Source organism: Ursus arctos, unplaced genomic scaffold, assembly GCF_023065955.2.
Source record: "Ursus arctos isolate Adak ecotype North America unplaced genomic scaffold, UrsArc2.0 scaffold_3, whole genome shotgun sequence".
Lineage (NCBI taxonomy): Eukaryota > Metazoa > Chordata > Mammalia > Carnivora > Ursidae > Ursus > Ursus arctos.
Genome location: NW_026622985.1, coordinates 822,875 through 839,870, shown reverse-complemented (window position 1 = coordinate 839,870; position 16,996 = coordinate 822,875). Strand labels below are relative to the sequence as shown.

Genomic DNA, 16,996 nt, shown 5'->3' with positions numbered 1-16,996 from the left:
AAGTTACCAAACATCAAGATATTTGACTTTGTGAAAACATCTGCTTAGTCACTTCGTTTTCGCCTTTGAGATCCTTTCGACCTTTCAGACATGATTTGAACACTCTATTAAGATGAGAAATTCCTATGCAACAGCTTCTTTGGAAAGAACTGGGTCCCCGCAGCCATCTCAGGTAGTCGGGAGGCAGGCATTGCGTAAGTACAGAGGCATCGGTTTTTGGGTAAACGGTCCTCTCAGATTCACATCACCGTGGTTCTGGATGGTAAACACAGAGGAGATGTGATTCCTAAGGTCTTCAAATCCTGAACAAATGCAAAGAATGCAAGTGAGGCGGCGCCCCACAAAAATACTAACAAGCCAGAGGGATATTAACAACGAAACCGGGGCCGCTGGGGGGGCTCAGCTGGTTAACCATCTGCCTTCATTCAGCTCAGGTCATGGTCCCAGGCTCCTGGAATCCAGCCCCCCATCGGGCTCCCTCTCAGAAGGAAGTCTGCTTCTCCCTCTGCCTCTGCCCTTCCCCTGCTCCGGCGCTTGAGCTCTCTCAAATAAATAAAAAGTCTTTAAAAAAAAAAAAAAGAAAGAAAGAAAGAAAGAAAGAAAAGAAAAACAAAACAAAAAGTCTGCCTGGCACAAGAAGCTTTTCCATGAACCTTACTTTGGAGTGCTAAGACGACGTTCCCGTCCAACATTCCCTAATAATTATTTTTAACCAACGAAGAAAACCAAGTCCTTTCCAGCACAGATACCCAACTATTAAAGAGTTTTACAGCCCTCCAAAATAGAAAAGAGAAAGGAGTGTAAGTATTCATCACCCATTTACTCTGATTTCATTAATTTAACGCAAATTTCCTTCAAAATAATGAAGATGGGCAGAGAACTGGACACATCCTAATTCAGACTCCACACCCCAGAATCCTACTAGCTCACATTTTAAAGAACCCGCTTTAGGGGCGCCCGGGGGGGCTTTTGGTAAAGCCTTTAGCTCCGCTCATGACCCCAGCGTCCTGGGATCCAGCCCCGCATGGGACTCCCTGCGCAGCCTGCGGATCCGTCTCCCTCTGCGGCTTTCGCTGCTTGTGCTCTCTCTCTCAAATAAATGAATAAAATCTTTAGAGAAAAATACAAATAAAGAATCCGCTTTGGCAAAAAGGGGGAGCCCCCATGAGGGGCGGAACTCTCCAGCACCCCCCCACCCAGCGGGCGGGCGCGGCGGCTCACGGCGCTTCCCCGCTCAATCGCTTCAACAAGTCCCCCGCCTCGGCTCCAGCAAATCACGCCCGACACCCAGACTCCCCGTGGAATGTCTCTGGAAACTGAAGGCTGCGCTGCATTCTCACAGCAGGGCTGCTCCCTTCCGCTCGTCGCTGCTACTTCCCCGGTATTCCGTGACATTTCCCACAACTAACGAGTCCGCGCTCGCACCGCCACCCTCTAGCCGCGGACCCGCTGCAACCTCCACCAGCACGCGGCCTCTGCGCCTGCGCCACTCCCGGGACCACCGCCCCCTCCCCCAGCCGCGCATAACCCCCCCAGTCCCGCCCTCCTCGAGGGAACTTGGGGTACAACGCATAAAGGTCACTCCTGAGTCCTCCAGACTGACGCGAGAAGCACAGAAATAAGCAACCCCGGAGCGCGGGAGAAGGGGGGTGGGGAAGGGTGGGCGGTGTTGGGTGGGGATGGGAGGGGAGGGCGGAGGGGGAGGCCGGTGGGACCTTGTCACCAGGAGCCCCACACAGTCAGCAACCGGACTTATGCAGGTCCGCGAGACAGTGGCTCTCCGCCGCTCGACCTTTCGGGTTCTCCCAGATGGTCCTTCAGGGGCGTCGCGGCACTGCACCCCGCTCAGCCCCCAGCATTGTTCGCGCTCCGCTAGCGCATCGGAGAGGCGCCCAGGGAAGCGCGGCCCGGGCCTCTGCTCCTACCTCCACCAGCAGCCCGAGCAGCAGCGCCGCCACCCTCCGGGGCAGGCGGCTCATGGCTCCGTGTCCTCTCCGGGTGTGCCCTGCTATCGAGTCGCAGGCGCGAGTCAGCAACACAGCCCCCGTGGGGCAGGCACGAGGGCGGGGGGCGGGGGTTCCGACCCCGGGCCAGCCGGAGTTGGGGGCGCGGGGCGGCTGGCTGGCGGTTGCGGAGCCTAGACGCTCCGCGCAGCCCTGGCTGCGCTCCGCCCCGCGCTCCGCCCCCGGCTCGCGCGCGCTCCCGGCACGCCCTCTTGGGCACGCGCCCGCGGGCACCAGGATCCAAGCCCAGGCCGGGACGCTGTTGCTGGGCGCCCGGGCCGCAAAGCCTTGAAGCGCCCGCGGAGAGCGCGGATAGGGGTTGCAGGGCCAGTGGGCGAGGAGCTATCAGGTGTCTTCTCCCTCGATGGAGACCGTCCTGTCGCCCTTGAATAGACCCAGGAAGGTTTTTAAAAGAAGCAAAGTCTTCGCGTGCTGAAGCTTGTTTCGGAGGGTGGTGGCTGTAGATGTACCTGTCGCTCCATCTTGCACCCTATGCTTCTGTGTTCTTCACTCTCCCTCCTATTCCTACAAACCGCGGGTGCCAGCAGCTGTGTGCACCCTACCCCCTTATGACAGAAAGGACAGCCAAAGGGAGAGGGAGCAGACTGAGTAGAAGGCTCCTTACACCTCACTTCTCATTAAGTGCTTTTTATGTCCGCATTCTTTCCCACTGGTCCTGCCTGGACTCCACCACAATTCTTCCCACGTTAAAGTCCACCCTCCCACTGCTGAGTCTGTGATGTCCTTCAACTCTGCTGAATCACCTTTCCACCACCACTACCTAGCACCTACCATTTTTTTCGTAACGTGGCTCAGATCCCAACTCATCAGTGCAGTTATTCAACAAGCATTTAGTGAACTTGTAAGATGTACCAGACCCTGAGCTGGAGGGCCAGTATTTAGAGGTGGGCTTCTTGAAAACTTAATGCCTGAAGTTTAAAGGGATAGTCACTTACATGACTTTGACACATACAAGGTGCTGAGTGGAGAGACCAAGGGGTCGAGGGTAATAAAGAAGCATAAAGGGCATAAACCATGACGGCAGGTAGAGGAGGGAGTCATGGAAATACACACCACCTAACGCTAGTCCCAGACACTTTCCAGCCTTCATCACATGTACTCATCTGATGATTTTAAAATATGCACCACTCATGGTCAAACCATCATGGAGAAGGCTCAAAAGAGTGTGAAGATTGCTCCTGTGTGTGCCGCAAGTGAAATCCGAGGTGATGTAACCATAGGACCTAGGACAGTGATCCACTCTAAAGCACCAATTATTGCAGAAGCTGGGCGGATGGTGATTGCTGAAGTTAGCCTCATAGAAAAACAGGTGCTTATTGTAAATGCTCACCCTGATAATATCACCTCTGAGGCTGAAAATCCAGAACTGAAACCTATGATCATTGGCACCAATAGTATGTTTCAAGTTGGCTGTTATTCCCAAGCCATGAAAATAGGAGATAATAATGTTATCAAATCAAAAGCATATGTGGGCACAAACGTAATATTGACAAGTGGTTGCATCATTGGGGCTTGCTGCAACCTGAATACATTTGAAGTCATCCCTGAGAATACAGTGATCTATGGTGCAGACTGAGCGACCACAGCCTGATACTACAGCTGAATTTCATGATGAAAATCTTGCCAAACTACCACCACCTAAAGAAGACTATGAAAGGAAGCTCAACTCCAGTTAAAAACTAGAAACAATATATGGCATCAAGAGAACAGTATGTCTTTGACCACTATCTTTCGAAAGGGCCACAGTGTTCGTGCACTTTCCTTATGTTTCCACACATACACTGGAAAACGTTTCTACCTTCCTGAAAGAAGACACTAGTTGAAGGAATGTTTTCTACACCAGCTAGATTCACTGAGTTAATGAAGCATTCAACAATCTCCTTGTTTCCACACAGACACCTTTGAGAGAGCTTCTGTCTCCAGTTAAAGACGTTCTTCCTTGAGCAAGACTTGTCTCCGGTACTTTACTGATGGAGCTAAGTATGGGGCAAGTTCCTTCCTTAAGGTTCTACACATGAAATTAATAGTTTCAAAAATTTTGGCAGATGTTAGCAGAAACATGCTTTCTACAGAGATGCGTTTCACTGAGTTAAGTGAACGGCATTTTCCTTATGCTTCCAAACACACATTCGCGAAAGCCTCATTCCCAAGGTAAGAAGATGTAAAGAGTTGGAAGACGGTTTCTACACAGACCTGTTACACTGAGGTAAGCACACGGCACTTCCCTTAGTCTTCCCCAGATTGATTGATTGATTGATTGATTGATTGATTTTAGTATTATGTTAGTCACCATACAGTATATCATTAGTGCTTGATGTAATGTTCCATGATTCATTGTCTGCTTATAACACCCAGTGCACCATGCAATACATGCATCCTTAATACCCATCACTGGCCTATCCCAATCCCACAAGCCCCTCCCCTCTGAAGCCCTCACTCTATTTCCCAGAGTCCATAGTCTCTCGTGGTTCATTTCCCCCCTGTATATCCCCCCTTCATTTTCCCCTTCCTTCTCCTAATCTCCCTACTATTTCTTATGTTCCACAAATAAGTGAAACCATGTGATAATTGTCTTTCTCTGCTTGACTTATTTCACTTAGCATAATCTCCCCCAGTCCTATCCTTGTTGATGCAAATTTTGGGTAATCGTTCTTTCTGATGGCTCAGTAATATTCCATTGTATACATGGACCATATCTTCTTTATCCATTTATCTGTTGAAGGGCATCTCAGCTCCTTCCACAGTTTGGCTATTGTGGACAATGCTGCTATGAACATTGGGGTTCATATGGCCCTTCTTTTCACTACATCTGTATCTTTGGGGTAAAGACCCAGTAGTGCAATTGCTGGGTCATAAGGTACCTCTATTTTTAAGTTTTCAAAGAACCTCCACACTGTTTTAAAAAGTGGCTGTACCAACTTGCATTCCTACGAACAGTGTAAGAGGGCTCCCCTTTCTCCACATCCTCTCCAACATATGTTGTTTCTTGCCTTGTCAATTTTTGCCATTCTAACTGGCGTAAGGTGGTATCTCAGTGTGGTTTTGATTTGAATTTCCCTGATGGCTAATGATTTTGAACATTTTTTCATGTGTCTGTTAGCCATTCATATGTCTTCATTGGAATAGTGTCTCTTCATATCTTCTGCCCATTTTTATTTGATTATTTGTTTTTTGGGTGTGGAGTTTGAGAAGTTCTTTATAGATTTTGAATACCAGTCTTTTATCTGTAGTGTCATTTGCAAAGATCTTCTCCCAGTCCATGGGTTGCCTCTTTATTTTGTTGACTTTTTCCTTTGTTGTGCAGAAGCTTTTTATCTTGATGAAGTCCCAAATGTTCACTTTTGCTTTTGCTTCCCTTGCCTTTGGAGACCTGTCATGAAAGAAGTTGCTGTGGCCAATGTCGAAGAGGTTACAGCCTATATTCTCCTCTATGATTTTGATGGATTCCTGTCTCACATTGAGGTCTTTCATCCATTTGGAGTTTATCTTTGTGTATGGTGTGAGAGAGCAGTTGAGTTTCATTCTTCTGTATAGAGCTGTCCAATTTTCCCAGCACCATTTATTGAAGAGACTTTTTCCCGTGGGATGTTTTTTTTCCTGCTTGTCAAAGATTAGTTGACCATAGAGTTGAGGGTCCATTTCTGGAGTCAGTGTTCTGTTCCATTGATCTATGTGTCTGTTTTTGTGCCAGTACCGTGCTGTCTTTGTGATCATAGCTTTGTAGTATAGCTAGAAATCAGGCAACGTGATACCCCTAGCGTTGTTATTCTTTTCCAACATTTCCTTGGTGATTTGGGGTCTTTTCTGATTCTACACAAATTTTAGGATTGTTTGTTCCAGCACTTTGAAAAATGTTATTGGTATTTTTATCAGGATGGCATTGAAAGTGTAGATTGCTCTAGGTAGCATAGACATTTCAACTGTGTTTGTTCTTCTGGTCCATGAGCATGGAATGTTTTTCCATCCTTTTGTGTCTTCTTCAATGTCTTTCATCAATGTTCTGTAGTTTCTAGAATATAGATTCTTTACCTTTCTGTTTAAGTTTATGCAAAGATATCTTATGGGTTTTGGTGCTATCGTAAATGGAATCGATTCCCTAATTTCTCTCTTCAATCTCATTGCTCACGTATAGAAATGCAACTGATTTCTGTGCATTGATTTTGTATCCTGCCACGTTACTGAATTGTTCTATGAGTTCTAGTAATTTGGGGGTGGAGTCTTCGGGTTTCCCACATAAAGTATCATGTCTTCTGTGAAGGGAGAGAGTTTGACTTCTTCTTTGCCTATTTGAATAACTTTTATTCTTTTTGGTCATATGATTGCTGTTGCTAGGACTTCTAGTACTATGTTGAACAATAATGATGAGAGTGGGCATCCTTGTCATGTTCCTGATCTTAAGGGAAAGGCTCTGAGCTTTTCCCCATTAAGAATGATATTCGCTGTGGGCTTTTCAGAGATGGTTTTTATGAAATTGAGGAATGTACCCTCTATCCCTACACTCTGAAGGGTTTTAATCAGGAAAGGATGCTGTATTTTGTCAAATGCTTTTTCTGCATCAATTGAGAAGACCATATGATTCTTGTCTCTTCTCTTATTGATGTGATCTAACACATCGATTGAATTGTGAATGTTGAACCACCCTTGCATCCTAGGGATGAGTCCCACTTGGTTGTGATGGATAATCCTTTTAATATACTGTTGGATCATATTAGCTAGGATCTTGTTGAGAATTTTGGCATCCACATTCATCAGGGATTTCAGTCTGTAATTCTACTTTATGATGAGTTTGGAAGTTTTCCTTCTGTTTCTATTTTTTGAAACAGCATCAGGAGAATAGGTATTATTTCTTCTTTGAATGTTTGGTAGAATTATCCAGGGAATCCATCAGGCCCTGGACTCTTGTTTTTTGGGAGGTTGTTGGACACTGCTTCCATCTCGTCCCTGGATATTGGCCTATTTAGGATGTCGATCTCTTCCAGTTGCCGTCGTGGTAGTTTATAAGTTTCCTAAAAGGCATCCATTTCTTCCAAGTTGCTTAGGTTATTGGCATATAGTTGTTGATAATGGTTTCTAATGATTGTTTCTATTTCCTTGCTGTTAGTCATGATCTCCCCCCTTTCATTCATAATTTTATTAATTTGGGTCTTTTCTTTTTTCTTTTGGGTAAGCCTGGCCACTGGTTTATTGATCTTCTTAATCCTTTCAAAGAATCAGCTTCTAGTTTTGGTGATCTGCTATATTGTATTTCTGGTTTCTAATTCATTGATCTCTGCTCTAATCTTAATCAGTTGTCATTTCATGCATGGCTTTGGCCAGTTCTTCTGTTCTGTCTCCAATTGTTTAAGGTGTGAGTATAGGCTCTGTATTTGAGATTTTTCTATTCTTTTGTGTTTTTTTAAAATATTTTTATTATATTATGTTAGTCACCATACAGTACATTCCTGGTTTTTGATGTAAAGTTCGATGATTCATTAGTTGCGTATAACACCCAGTGCATCATGCAATACGTGCACTCCCTACTACCCATCACCAGCCTATCCCATTCCCCCACGCCCATCCCCTGTGAAGCCCGCAGTTTCTTTCTCAGAGTCCATAGTCTCTCATGTTTCATTCCCCCTTCTGATTACCCCCCTTTCTTTATCCCTTTCTTCTCCTACCAATCTTCCTAGTTCTTATGTTCCATAGATGAGAGAAATCATATGATAGTTGTCTTTCTCTGCTTGACTATTTCACTTAGCATTATCTCCTCCAGTGCCATCCATGTTGCAGCAAATGTTGAGAAATCGTTCGTTTTGATAGCTGAGTAATATTCCACTGTATATATGGACCACAACTTCTTAATCCAGTCATCTGTTGAAGGGCATCTCGGCTCCTTCCACGATTTAGCTATTGTGGACAATGCTGCTATGAACATTGGGGTGCATATGGCCATTCTCTTCACTATGTCTGTATCTTTGGGGTAAATACCCAGTAGTGCAACGGCTGGATCATAGGGTAGCTCAATTTTTAACTTTTTAAGGGACCTCCACACTGTTTTCCAGAGTGGCTGTACCAACTTGCATTCCCACCAACAATGTAGAAGATCACCTTTCTCCACATCCTCTCCAACAATTGTTGTTTCTTGCCTTGTCAATTTTTGCCATTCTAACTGGCGTAAGGTGCTATCTCAGTGTGGTTTTGATTTGAATTTCCCTGATGGCTAATAATTTTGAACATTTTTTCATGTGTCTGTTAGCCATTTGTATGTCATCATTGGAAAAGTGTCTGTTAATATCTTCTGCCCATTTTATGATTTGTTTATTTGTTTCTCGTGTATTGAGTTTGAGAACTTCTTTATAAATCTTGGATTCCAGTCTTTTCTCTGTAGTATCATTTGCAAATATATTCTCCAATTCTGTGGGCTGCCTCTTAGTTTTTTTGACTGTTTCCTTGGCTGCACAGAAGCTTTCTATATTGATTAAGTCCCACAAGCTCATTTTATCTTTTGTTTCTCTTGCCTTTGGAGATGTGTCATGAAAAAGATTGCTGTGGCTGATGTCGTCGAGGTTGCTACCTATGTTCTCCTCTAGGATTTTGATGGATTCCTGTCTCACATAGAGGTCTTTCATACATTTAGAGTTTATCTTTGTGTATGGTGTGAGAGAGTGGTCAAGTTTCATTCTTTTGCATGTAGCTGTCCAATTTTCCCAGCACCATTTATTGAAAAGACTGTCTTTTTTCCACCGGATGTTTTCTCCTGCTTTATCAAAGATTAGTTGCGCAAAGAGCCGAGGGTCCATTTCTGGGTTCTCTATTCTGTTCCATTGGTCTATGTGTCTGTTTTTGTGCCAGTACCATGCTGTCTTTGTGATCACAGCTTTGTAGTACAGCTTGAAATCCGGCATTGTGATGCCCCCAGCTTTGTTTTTCCTTTTCAAAAATTCCTTGGCGTTTTGGGGCCTTTTCTGTTTCCATACAATTTAAGGGCTATATGTTCCAGTTTTTTGAAAAATGTCATCGTTATTTTGATCGGGATAGCATTGAAAGTGTAGATTGCTCTGGGTAGCATGGACATTTTGACTATGTTAATTCTTCCGATCCATGAGCATGGAATATTTTTCCATTTCTTTGTGTCTTCCTCAATGTCTTTTAAGAGTGATTTGTAGTTTCTAGAATATAGACCCTTTACGTCTCTGGTTAAGTAAATTCCAAGTTAATGTATGGTTTTTGGTGCTATTGTAAATGGGATGAATTCCCTAATTTCTCTTTCTTCAGTCTCATTATTCGTGTATAGAAATGCAACTGATTTCTGAGCATTGATTTTGTATCCCGCCACATTACTGAATTGCTCTATAACTTCTAATAGATGGGAGTGGATTCTTTTGGGTTTTCCATATAGAGTATCATGTCATCTGTGAAGAGAGACATTTTTACTTCTTCTTTGCTGAATTGCATACCTTTTATCCCTTTTTGTTGTCTGATTGCTGTTGCAAGGACTTCTAATACTATGTTGAATAATAGTGGCGAGAGTGGGCATCCTTGTCATGTTCCTGATCTTAAGGAAAAGGCTTCCAGCTTTCCCCCATTGAGAATGATATTTGCTATAGGCTTTTCATAGATGGTTTTTATGAGATTGAGGAATGTACCTTCTATCCCTACACTCTGAAGGGTTTTAATCAGGAAAGGATGCTGTATTTTGTCAAATGCTTTTTCTGCATCTATTGAGAAAATCATATGATTTTTGGCTTTTTCCTTCTCAATAAAATTTAAGACACCGATCGTTTTGCGAATGTTGAACCACGCTTGCATCTCAGGGATGAATCCCACTTGGTCATGATGGATAATCCTTTAAATGTACTGTTGGATTCTATTAGCCAGGATCTTGTTGAGAATTCTGGCGTCCATATTCATCAGGGGTATCAGTCTGTAATTTTCCTTTTTTATAGGGTCTTTGCCTGGTTTGGGGTCAAGGTAATATTGGCCTCATAGAATGAGTTTGGTAGCTTTCCTTTGGTTTCTATTTTTTGAAATAACTTTAAGAGAATAGGTATTATTTCTTCTTTGAATGTCTGGTAGAATTCACCCAGGAAAACTGTCCGGGCCTGGAGTTTTGTTTTTTGGAAGGTTGTTTTTCACTGTTTCAATCTCTTCATAATTCATTGGCCTGTTTAATAGATCAATTTCTTCCTGTTTCACTCTTGGTAGTTTATAGGTTTCCAGGAAGGCCTCCATCTCTCCCAGATTGCTTAATTTATTGGCATAATAAAGCTGTTGATAAATGTTTCTAATAATCCTTCCAATTTCATTGGTGTTGGTTGTGACCTCTCCCTTTTCATTCATAATTTTATTAATTTGGGTCCTTTCTCTATCTTTTGGATATGTCTTGCAAGCAGTTTGCCAAATTTATTGATTCTCTTAAAGAACCAGCTTCTAGTTGTTGATCTGCTCTACTGTACTCCTGGTTACTAATTCATTGATTTCTGCTCTAATCTTGGTCACCTGCTTCCTCATGCGTGGGTTAGGCCTGTCCCTCTGTTGCTGTTCCAGCTTCTTGAGGTGAGAATATAAAAACTGCATTTTAGATTTTTCTATTCTTTTGAGTGAGGCTTGGATGGCTATGTATTTCCCCCTTAGGACTGCCTTTGCAGTATCCCATAGGTTTTGGACCGTTGTGTTTTCATTCTCGTTGGTCTCCATAAATTGTTTAGATTGATTTTTGATTTCCTGGTTTATCGAGTCATTCCTGAACTGGATGGTTCTTAGTCTCCAAGTGTTTGAGTTTCTTCCAAATTTTTTCCTTGGGGTTGAGTTCCAATTTCAAAGCATTGTGGTCTGAGAATATGCAGGGAATAATTTCAGTCTTTTCATATCGGTTGAGACCTGTTTTGTGTCCCAGAACATGGTCTATTCTTGAGAATGTTCCATGGGCACTAGAATAGAATGAGTACTCCTTTGTTCTGGGGTGTAGTGTTCTATATATATCTATGAGGTACAACTTGTCGAGTATGGCATTCAAAGCTCTTGTTTCTTTGTTGGTTTTCTGTTCTGGTGCTCTGTCTCTTGCTGATAGTGGAGTGTTGAGGTCCCCTACTATTAATGTATTTTTATCTATATGTCTCTTTATTCTGTTTAAGAGTTGGCTTGTGTATCTTGCTGCTCCCCTATTGGGGGCATATATATTTATAGTTGTCATATCCACTTGATGGATACATCCTTTAAGAATAATATAGTGCCCTTTTGTGTCTCTAACTATAATCTTCAGTTTAAAATCCAGTCTGTCTGTTATGAGAATTGCTACCCCAGCTTTCTTTTGAGGTCCATTGGCGTGAAAGATGGTATCCCATCCCTTTACTTTCAGTCTGAATGTATCTTTAGGTTCAAAATGAGTCTCTTGTAGACAGCAAATGGATGGGTCATGTCTTTTTATCCAATCTGCAACCCTGTGGTGCTTTATGGGAGCATTTAGGCCATTTACATTGAGTCTGAATATTGAGAGATATGATTTTAATGATGACATGTTGCCAGTAAAGTCTTTGTTTCTATAGATTGTGACTTTCTGTTCTTATCATTCTTGGGGCCTTTTTACTTTTATAGAACCCTCCTTAATATCTCCTGTAGGGCTGGTTTTGTGGTTACGAAATTGTTCAATGACTGGAGATTCTGGAAGGTCTTTATCTCTCCATCAATTCTGAATGACAGCCTTGCTGGATAAAGGATCCTTGGCTGCATGTTTTTCTCTGAAAGTGCTTTAAAAATGGCCCCCCAACCCTTTCTCTCATTACAGGTCTGTGTAGACAGGTCTGACATAATTCTGATACCTTTGCCTTGGTACATGAGAAATTTCTTTGCCCTGGCGACTTTCAGTAATCCTTGGATCTAATATTTGCAAATTGCTCTATGATGTGACGTGGCGTAGGTTTGTCGTGGTTGCACTTAGAGGGGTCCTCTCTGCGTCTTGGACCCAAAGCTTGTTTTCTTTGCTAGATTAGGGAAGTTTTCAGCTACAATTTGTTCAAATATCTCTTCTAGACCTCTGTTTTTCTCCACCCCCTCCGGGATGCCGATGATTCTGACATTGGAAAGTTTCACTGAGTCAGTAATCTCCCATAACCTACATTCTTGAGATTGGATTTTTTTGAGCCAAGTTTCTATTTTAGCTTTCTCTTCTACTAACCCATCCTCCAATTCACTGATACGTTCTTCTGCCTCATTCACCCTGGCCGTCAGACCATCTAGTTTTGACTGCATTGGCTCATAGAATTTTTAATTTCTGCCAGGTTTGCTCTCAATTCTGCCCTTAGAGATTCTATATTCTCATTAACATTTTCGTTAATACTTTTTTCAAGTCTACACATCATCTTGACCATTGTTACTCTGAACTCCATTTCTGATAATTTGGTTATATCCATATCCATTAGTTCTGTGGCAGAGGCCACAGACTCATTGTTTTTTCTTTGCTGGAGGGGATTTCTCCTTCTCATCATTCTGATGAGGAGAGGTTGCGGGGTTGTCCAGAGCCCAAATTATTGACAGGGACCCAGGCCGTGCGCCCTTGTTTTATAGGGATCTTAGGGATGTGGGCTTCTTGATTTTTCAGCCTGCCTTCTGGGGGAGGGGCCAGCCATGCTGATACTCAGGCAACCCTGTTTGGGTAGAGTCTCCGTGTCCCCTGGGAGGGGGGATGGGGATGGGCACACTGTGAGCCGGTATTTCCAGGCTTTTGTTCTCTGGCAGCTTTCCCTGGCGGTTTGCTGTGTGTCTTCTGAGAGTCCAGCAACAGTAGCCGAATCTCAGCCTCTGTCTCAGAACAGAGGGATCGCAGTCCGTTCTCCACTGATGGTCTGGTCACTTTAACTCTGTTTCTGTTGGTGCTGCTCAACCCTGCAGTGTCCCGGGATGTGCGCCCCACACCCGGCATCACAGCCTTCGCTTCTAGGGCTGGCGCATCCCTGTCCTTTGTGTTTCTAACACCGCCAGCCGCCAGCCACCCCTTTGTGCTCTGGAGCTCTGTTTCAGTGTGGTTCGCAGGCGCCCCGGAGCTTCGGTTTTCAGACTGGTCACGCGCGTTCCCTGGCTCATGGTCTCAGTCTGCTCTCTCGCGGGTGCCGGTCCGTGATTCTGCCCGCTCCCCCATGCAGGTGGCTACCGCTTCCCCGTGCCCGAACACGGCGGCTCCCTTGCCCTTCCATTTATCTTCCGATATCTGTGCACGGTTTCACGGCTCCCCGCTTTGTACCTCAATACTCATTGCTAGAGATGTTCATTTGTAGAGATCCATATGTATCTTCCTGCATCTCAGGCTTATTCCATGGATGTTCAGGATGGTCTGGTACCTATCCAGCTCGACTCAGGGGACCAGCTGAAAAAGGGGTCCCCTACTCCTCCGCCATCTTAACTCCTCCAGGATGCTGTTCTTTGCAGTCTAATGGGAGCCCAGGTTCCGGAGCATGCACCTTGGCCCGGCCACCCTCACTCTGTCAGCTGGGCCACCCTAGCCCCATCGTTGACATCTAAGCACTTGTTTGCAGGTGGCTGTGGGACCCTCTGCAGAGGTGTGGCAAAGATGTAACATTCCAACAGAAAGGAGGAGAGGAAGCACTTGAGGAAAGGGGGCAAGGTGGGTGGGGCTAGATTTTTCTATTCTTTTGAGTGAGGCTTGGATGGCTATGTATTTCCCCCTAGGACTGCGTTTGCAGTGTCCCTCAGGTTTTGGACTGATGTGTTTTTGTTCTCATTGGTTTCTATAAATTGCTCAACTTCTTCCTTAATTTCCTGGTTTACACAAACATTCTTAAGCAGGATGATCCTTAGTTTCCAAGTGTTTGAGTTTCCTCCATTTTTTTTCTTATGATTGAGTTACAGTTTCAAAGCATCGTGGTCTAAGAATATGCAGGGAATAATCTCAATCTTTTAGTATCAGTTGAGACCTGATTTGTGACACAGTGTATGGTCTATTTTGGAGAAAGTTTCATGTACGTTCGAAAAGAATGAGTATTCTGATGTTTTAGAGTCGAATGTTCCATATATATATCTGAGGTCCAACTGGTCCAGTGTATCATTCAAAGCTCTTGTTTCTGTGTTGCTCATCTGCTTAGATCAACTGTCTGTCACTGAGAGTGGAGTGTTGAGGTCCCGTACTATTAACATATTATTATCTAAATGTTCCTTTACTTTGGTTAACAGTTGGCTTATGTAGTTGGCTGCTCCCATGATGGGGGCATAGATATTTATAACTGTTAGAACCTCTTGTTGGATACACCCTTGAAGAATAATATAGTGTCCTTCTGTATCTCTAACTACATTCTTTACTGAAAATCTAATTGGTCTGATATGAGAATTGCTACCCCAGCTTTCTTTTGAGGTCCGTTCGCATGAAAAATTGTTCTCTATGACTTTGCTATCAGTCTGGATATATCTTTAGGTTCAAAGTGAGTCTCTTGTAGACAGCATATGGATGGGTCATGTCTTTTTATCCAATCTCCAACTCTGTGTTATTTTATGGGAGCATTTAGGCCATTCACATTGAGAGTGATTATTGAGAAACATAATTTTAATGTCATCATGTTGTCTGTGAAGTCCTTGTTTCTATAAATTGTCTCTGTAAATTTCTGTTCTGTATCACTCTTGGGGTCTTTCTACTTTTATTAACCCCCCCCCTTAATATTTTTTGTAGGGCTGGCTTGGTGGTCACATATTCTTTCAGTTTCTGCCAGTCTTGGAAGCTCCTTGTCTCTCCATCCATCTGAATGACAGCCTTGCTGGATAAAGGATCCGTGGCTGCATGTTCTTCTCCCTTAGTACTCTGAATATGTCTTGCAATCCCTTTCTGGCTTGCAAGGTCTCTGTAGACAGGTCTGATGTTATTCTGATGTTACTCCCTCTGTAGGTGGGGATTCTCTTCCCCCTGGTCACTTTCAAGATTGCTTCTTTGGATCTGAGATTTGCGAATATCTCGTGGTGCCAGTCTGTTCTCATTGATCGTGGGCAGGGTCCTCTCTGTCTCTTGGACACAAATGCTTGTTTCCTTTCCCTGATTAGGGAAGTTCTCAGCTACGATTTGTTCAAAAATCTCTTCTAGACCTCTCTCTTTCTCCATGCCCTCAGGGAACCCCAATAATTCTGATTTTGGAGTGTTTCATTGAGTCAGTGATCTCCCTCAGCTTAGTTTCTTGAAATTGGATTCTTTCTTCCCATGCCACCTCTTTTTCCTTCTTTTCTATCATCTCATCCTCTAGCTCACTAATTCATTCTTCTGCCTCGTTTACCCTGGCCCTCAGAACATCCAGTTTAGACGGCATTTCATTCATAGCATTTTTACATTCCGCCAGATTAGTTCTCATTTCAACCCTTAGAGAGTCTATATTTTCTTTAATATTTTTCTCAAGCCTATATATCATCTTGATAATTGTTACTCTGAAATCCATTTCTGACATCTTGGTTATATCCATATCCATTAGTTCTGTGGCAGAGGCCACAATCACTGGTTCTCTCCTGTGCTGGGGTTCCTCCTCTTTGTCATTCTGATGAGGTGTGGTTGCGGGGATGTAGAGAGTCCAAATTATTGACCAGGACCCAACAAGATGCACCTGTTTTATAGGGACCGTAGGGATGTGGGCTTCTTGTTCTTTCAGCCTGCCTTCTGGGGGAGGGGCCTACCACTTTTTTTGGCAGAGTTGCCCTGCTTCCTTTGGGGGGGGGATGAGCTCAGTGAGAACCAGTTTTGGGGGGCTTTTGTTCTCTGGTGGCTTTCCCTGGTGGCTTTCTGTGTCTCTTCTGAGAGTCGGAGCAGCAGTGACCGTATCCAAACCTCTGTCTCAGAACAGAGGGATCGGAGTCTGCTCTTCACTGAGCTCTCCAGGCCACACTGAGTCCATTTCTGTCGGTGCTGCTAAAAAACCTGCAGCGTCCTACATTGTGCACCCCACAGCTGCTCTCCCAGTCCTCGCTCCCAGGGCTCGGCACATCTCTGCTCTTTGTGCTTCTAAAACCACCAGCCCCTCCTAGTTCACACGTGCACTCCCGAGCTCCAGGTTTCAATCTGGGGGGTGGTCTCCTAAAGACATTTCCCCGCCTCTACCAGTCTGCGAGTCTGTGCCCTGTCCCCAGTGTGGGAGGCTTTTGCCTTCCCAGTGCACATTCACGGAGGCTCCCTCTCCCTTCCATTTATCTTCCATTATCTGCCCGTAGACTCTCGGCTCCCCACTTCATACCTCGAGACCAACCGTCAGAGATATTCTGTTTGTAGAGATCTAGATGTATCTTCTTACATCTCAGGCTGATGTCCTGCTTGTTTAGAATGGTCTGTTAGATATCCAGCTTGATTCAGGGGACCGGTTGAAATAGGGTCCCCTACTTCTCTGCCATCTTTCCTCCTTTCTCACCCCCACATACATTTATTTGTGAACATTTCTGTTTGTGGGAAAGAAGGTACTATCTGAAAGACGGTTTCCGCATGAACCAGTTTCACTGAGTTAAGTATTTGTCATTTTCCTCATGATCGATCGCAACCATGCATTTGAGACTCATTTGCCAGGAAAGAAGTTCTAAGTTGAAGGGCGGTTGTTACAGAGGCTGGTTTTGCTGAGTCAGGTGCATGCCACTTTCTTGATGCTTCCTCAGCATTCATTGGAAAACGCTCCTTATCCAGGAGACAAGGTGTTGTTGGACAGATAGTCTCTTCACAGACTTGTTTTACTGAGTCAAGGCTATGGCACACTCCTCATGTTTCCACACATATATGTGAGAACAAATATACTCTCCCCGGGTAAAAAGTTCTTAGCTTGAAAGGTGGTTACGGGCAATGACCTGTTGCACTGAGATACGTGTGTGCCACCCTGCTTTCCACACAGACGTTGGAAAACACTTTAGTCTCCAGGGACTGAAGATGGTCGTTTGAGAGATGGTTTCGGCACACATACTTCTTTCACTGTGACAAGTCCAGGGTACTTTCCTTACATTTTCCTGCATACATTGGAAACACCTTCTATCTTCCC

General features: G+C 44.2%; 2 protein-coding genes across 4 annotated transcripts in view; one reads left to right on the top strand and one right to left on the bottom strand.

The window, feature by feature from the left end:
* Nucleotides 1-2,175, bottom strand: part of VOPP1 (VOPP1 WW domain binding protein) — a 114,772-nt gene extending 112,597 nt beyond the window's left edge. For 2 of the 3 annotated variants that reach the window (XM_048213000.2, XM_057304300.1), the window contains exon 1: nucleotides 1,926-2,173. In XM_048213000.2, the coding sequence (XP_048068957.1) occupies nucleotides 1,926-1,979 (54 nt within the window). In that variant the 5' untranslated portion in view covers nucleotides 1,980-2,173. Of the gene's footprint in view, nucleotides 1-1,925 lie in introns of all 3 variants that reach the window. The other variant, XM_026501583.4, reaches the window with a different exon arrangement.
* A 993-nt stretch (nucleotides 2,176-3,168) lies between these two features.
* Nucleotides 3,169-3,707, top strand: LOC113266111 (dynactin subunit 6-like). The gene is given in 3 exon segments (XM_044389354.1): nucleotides 3,169-3,590; nucleotides 3,592-3,618; nucleotides 3,620-3,707. Coding segments are annotated over 3 exon segments (537 nt in total).
* Nucleotides 3,708-16,996: the final 13,289 nt, after the last annotated feature.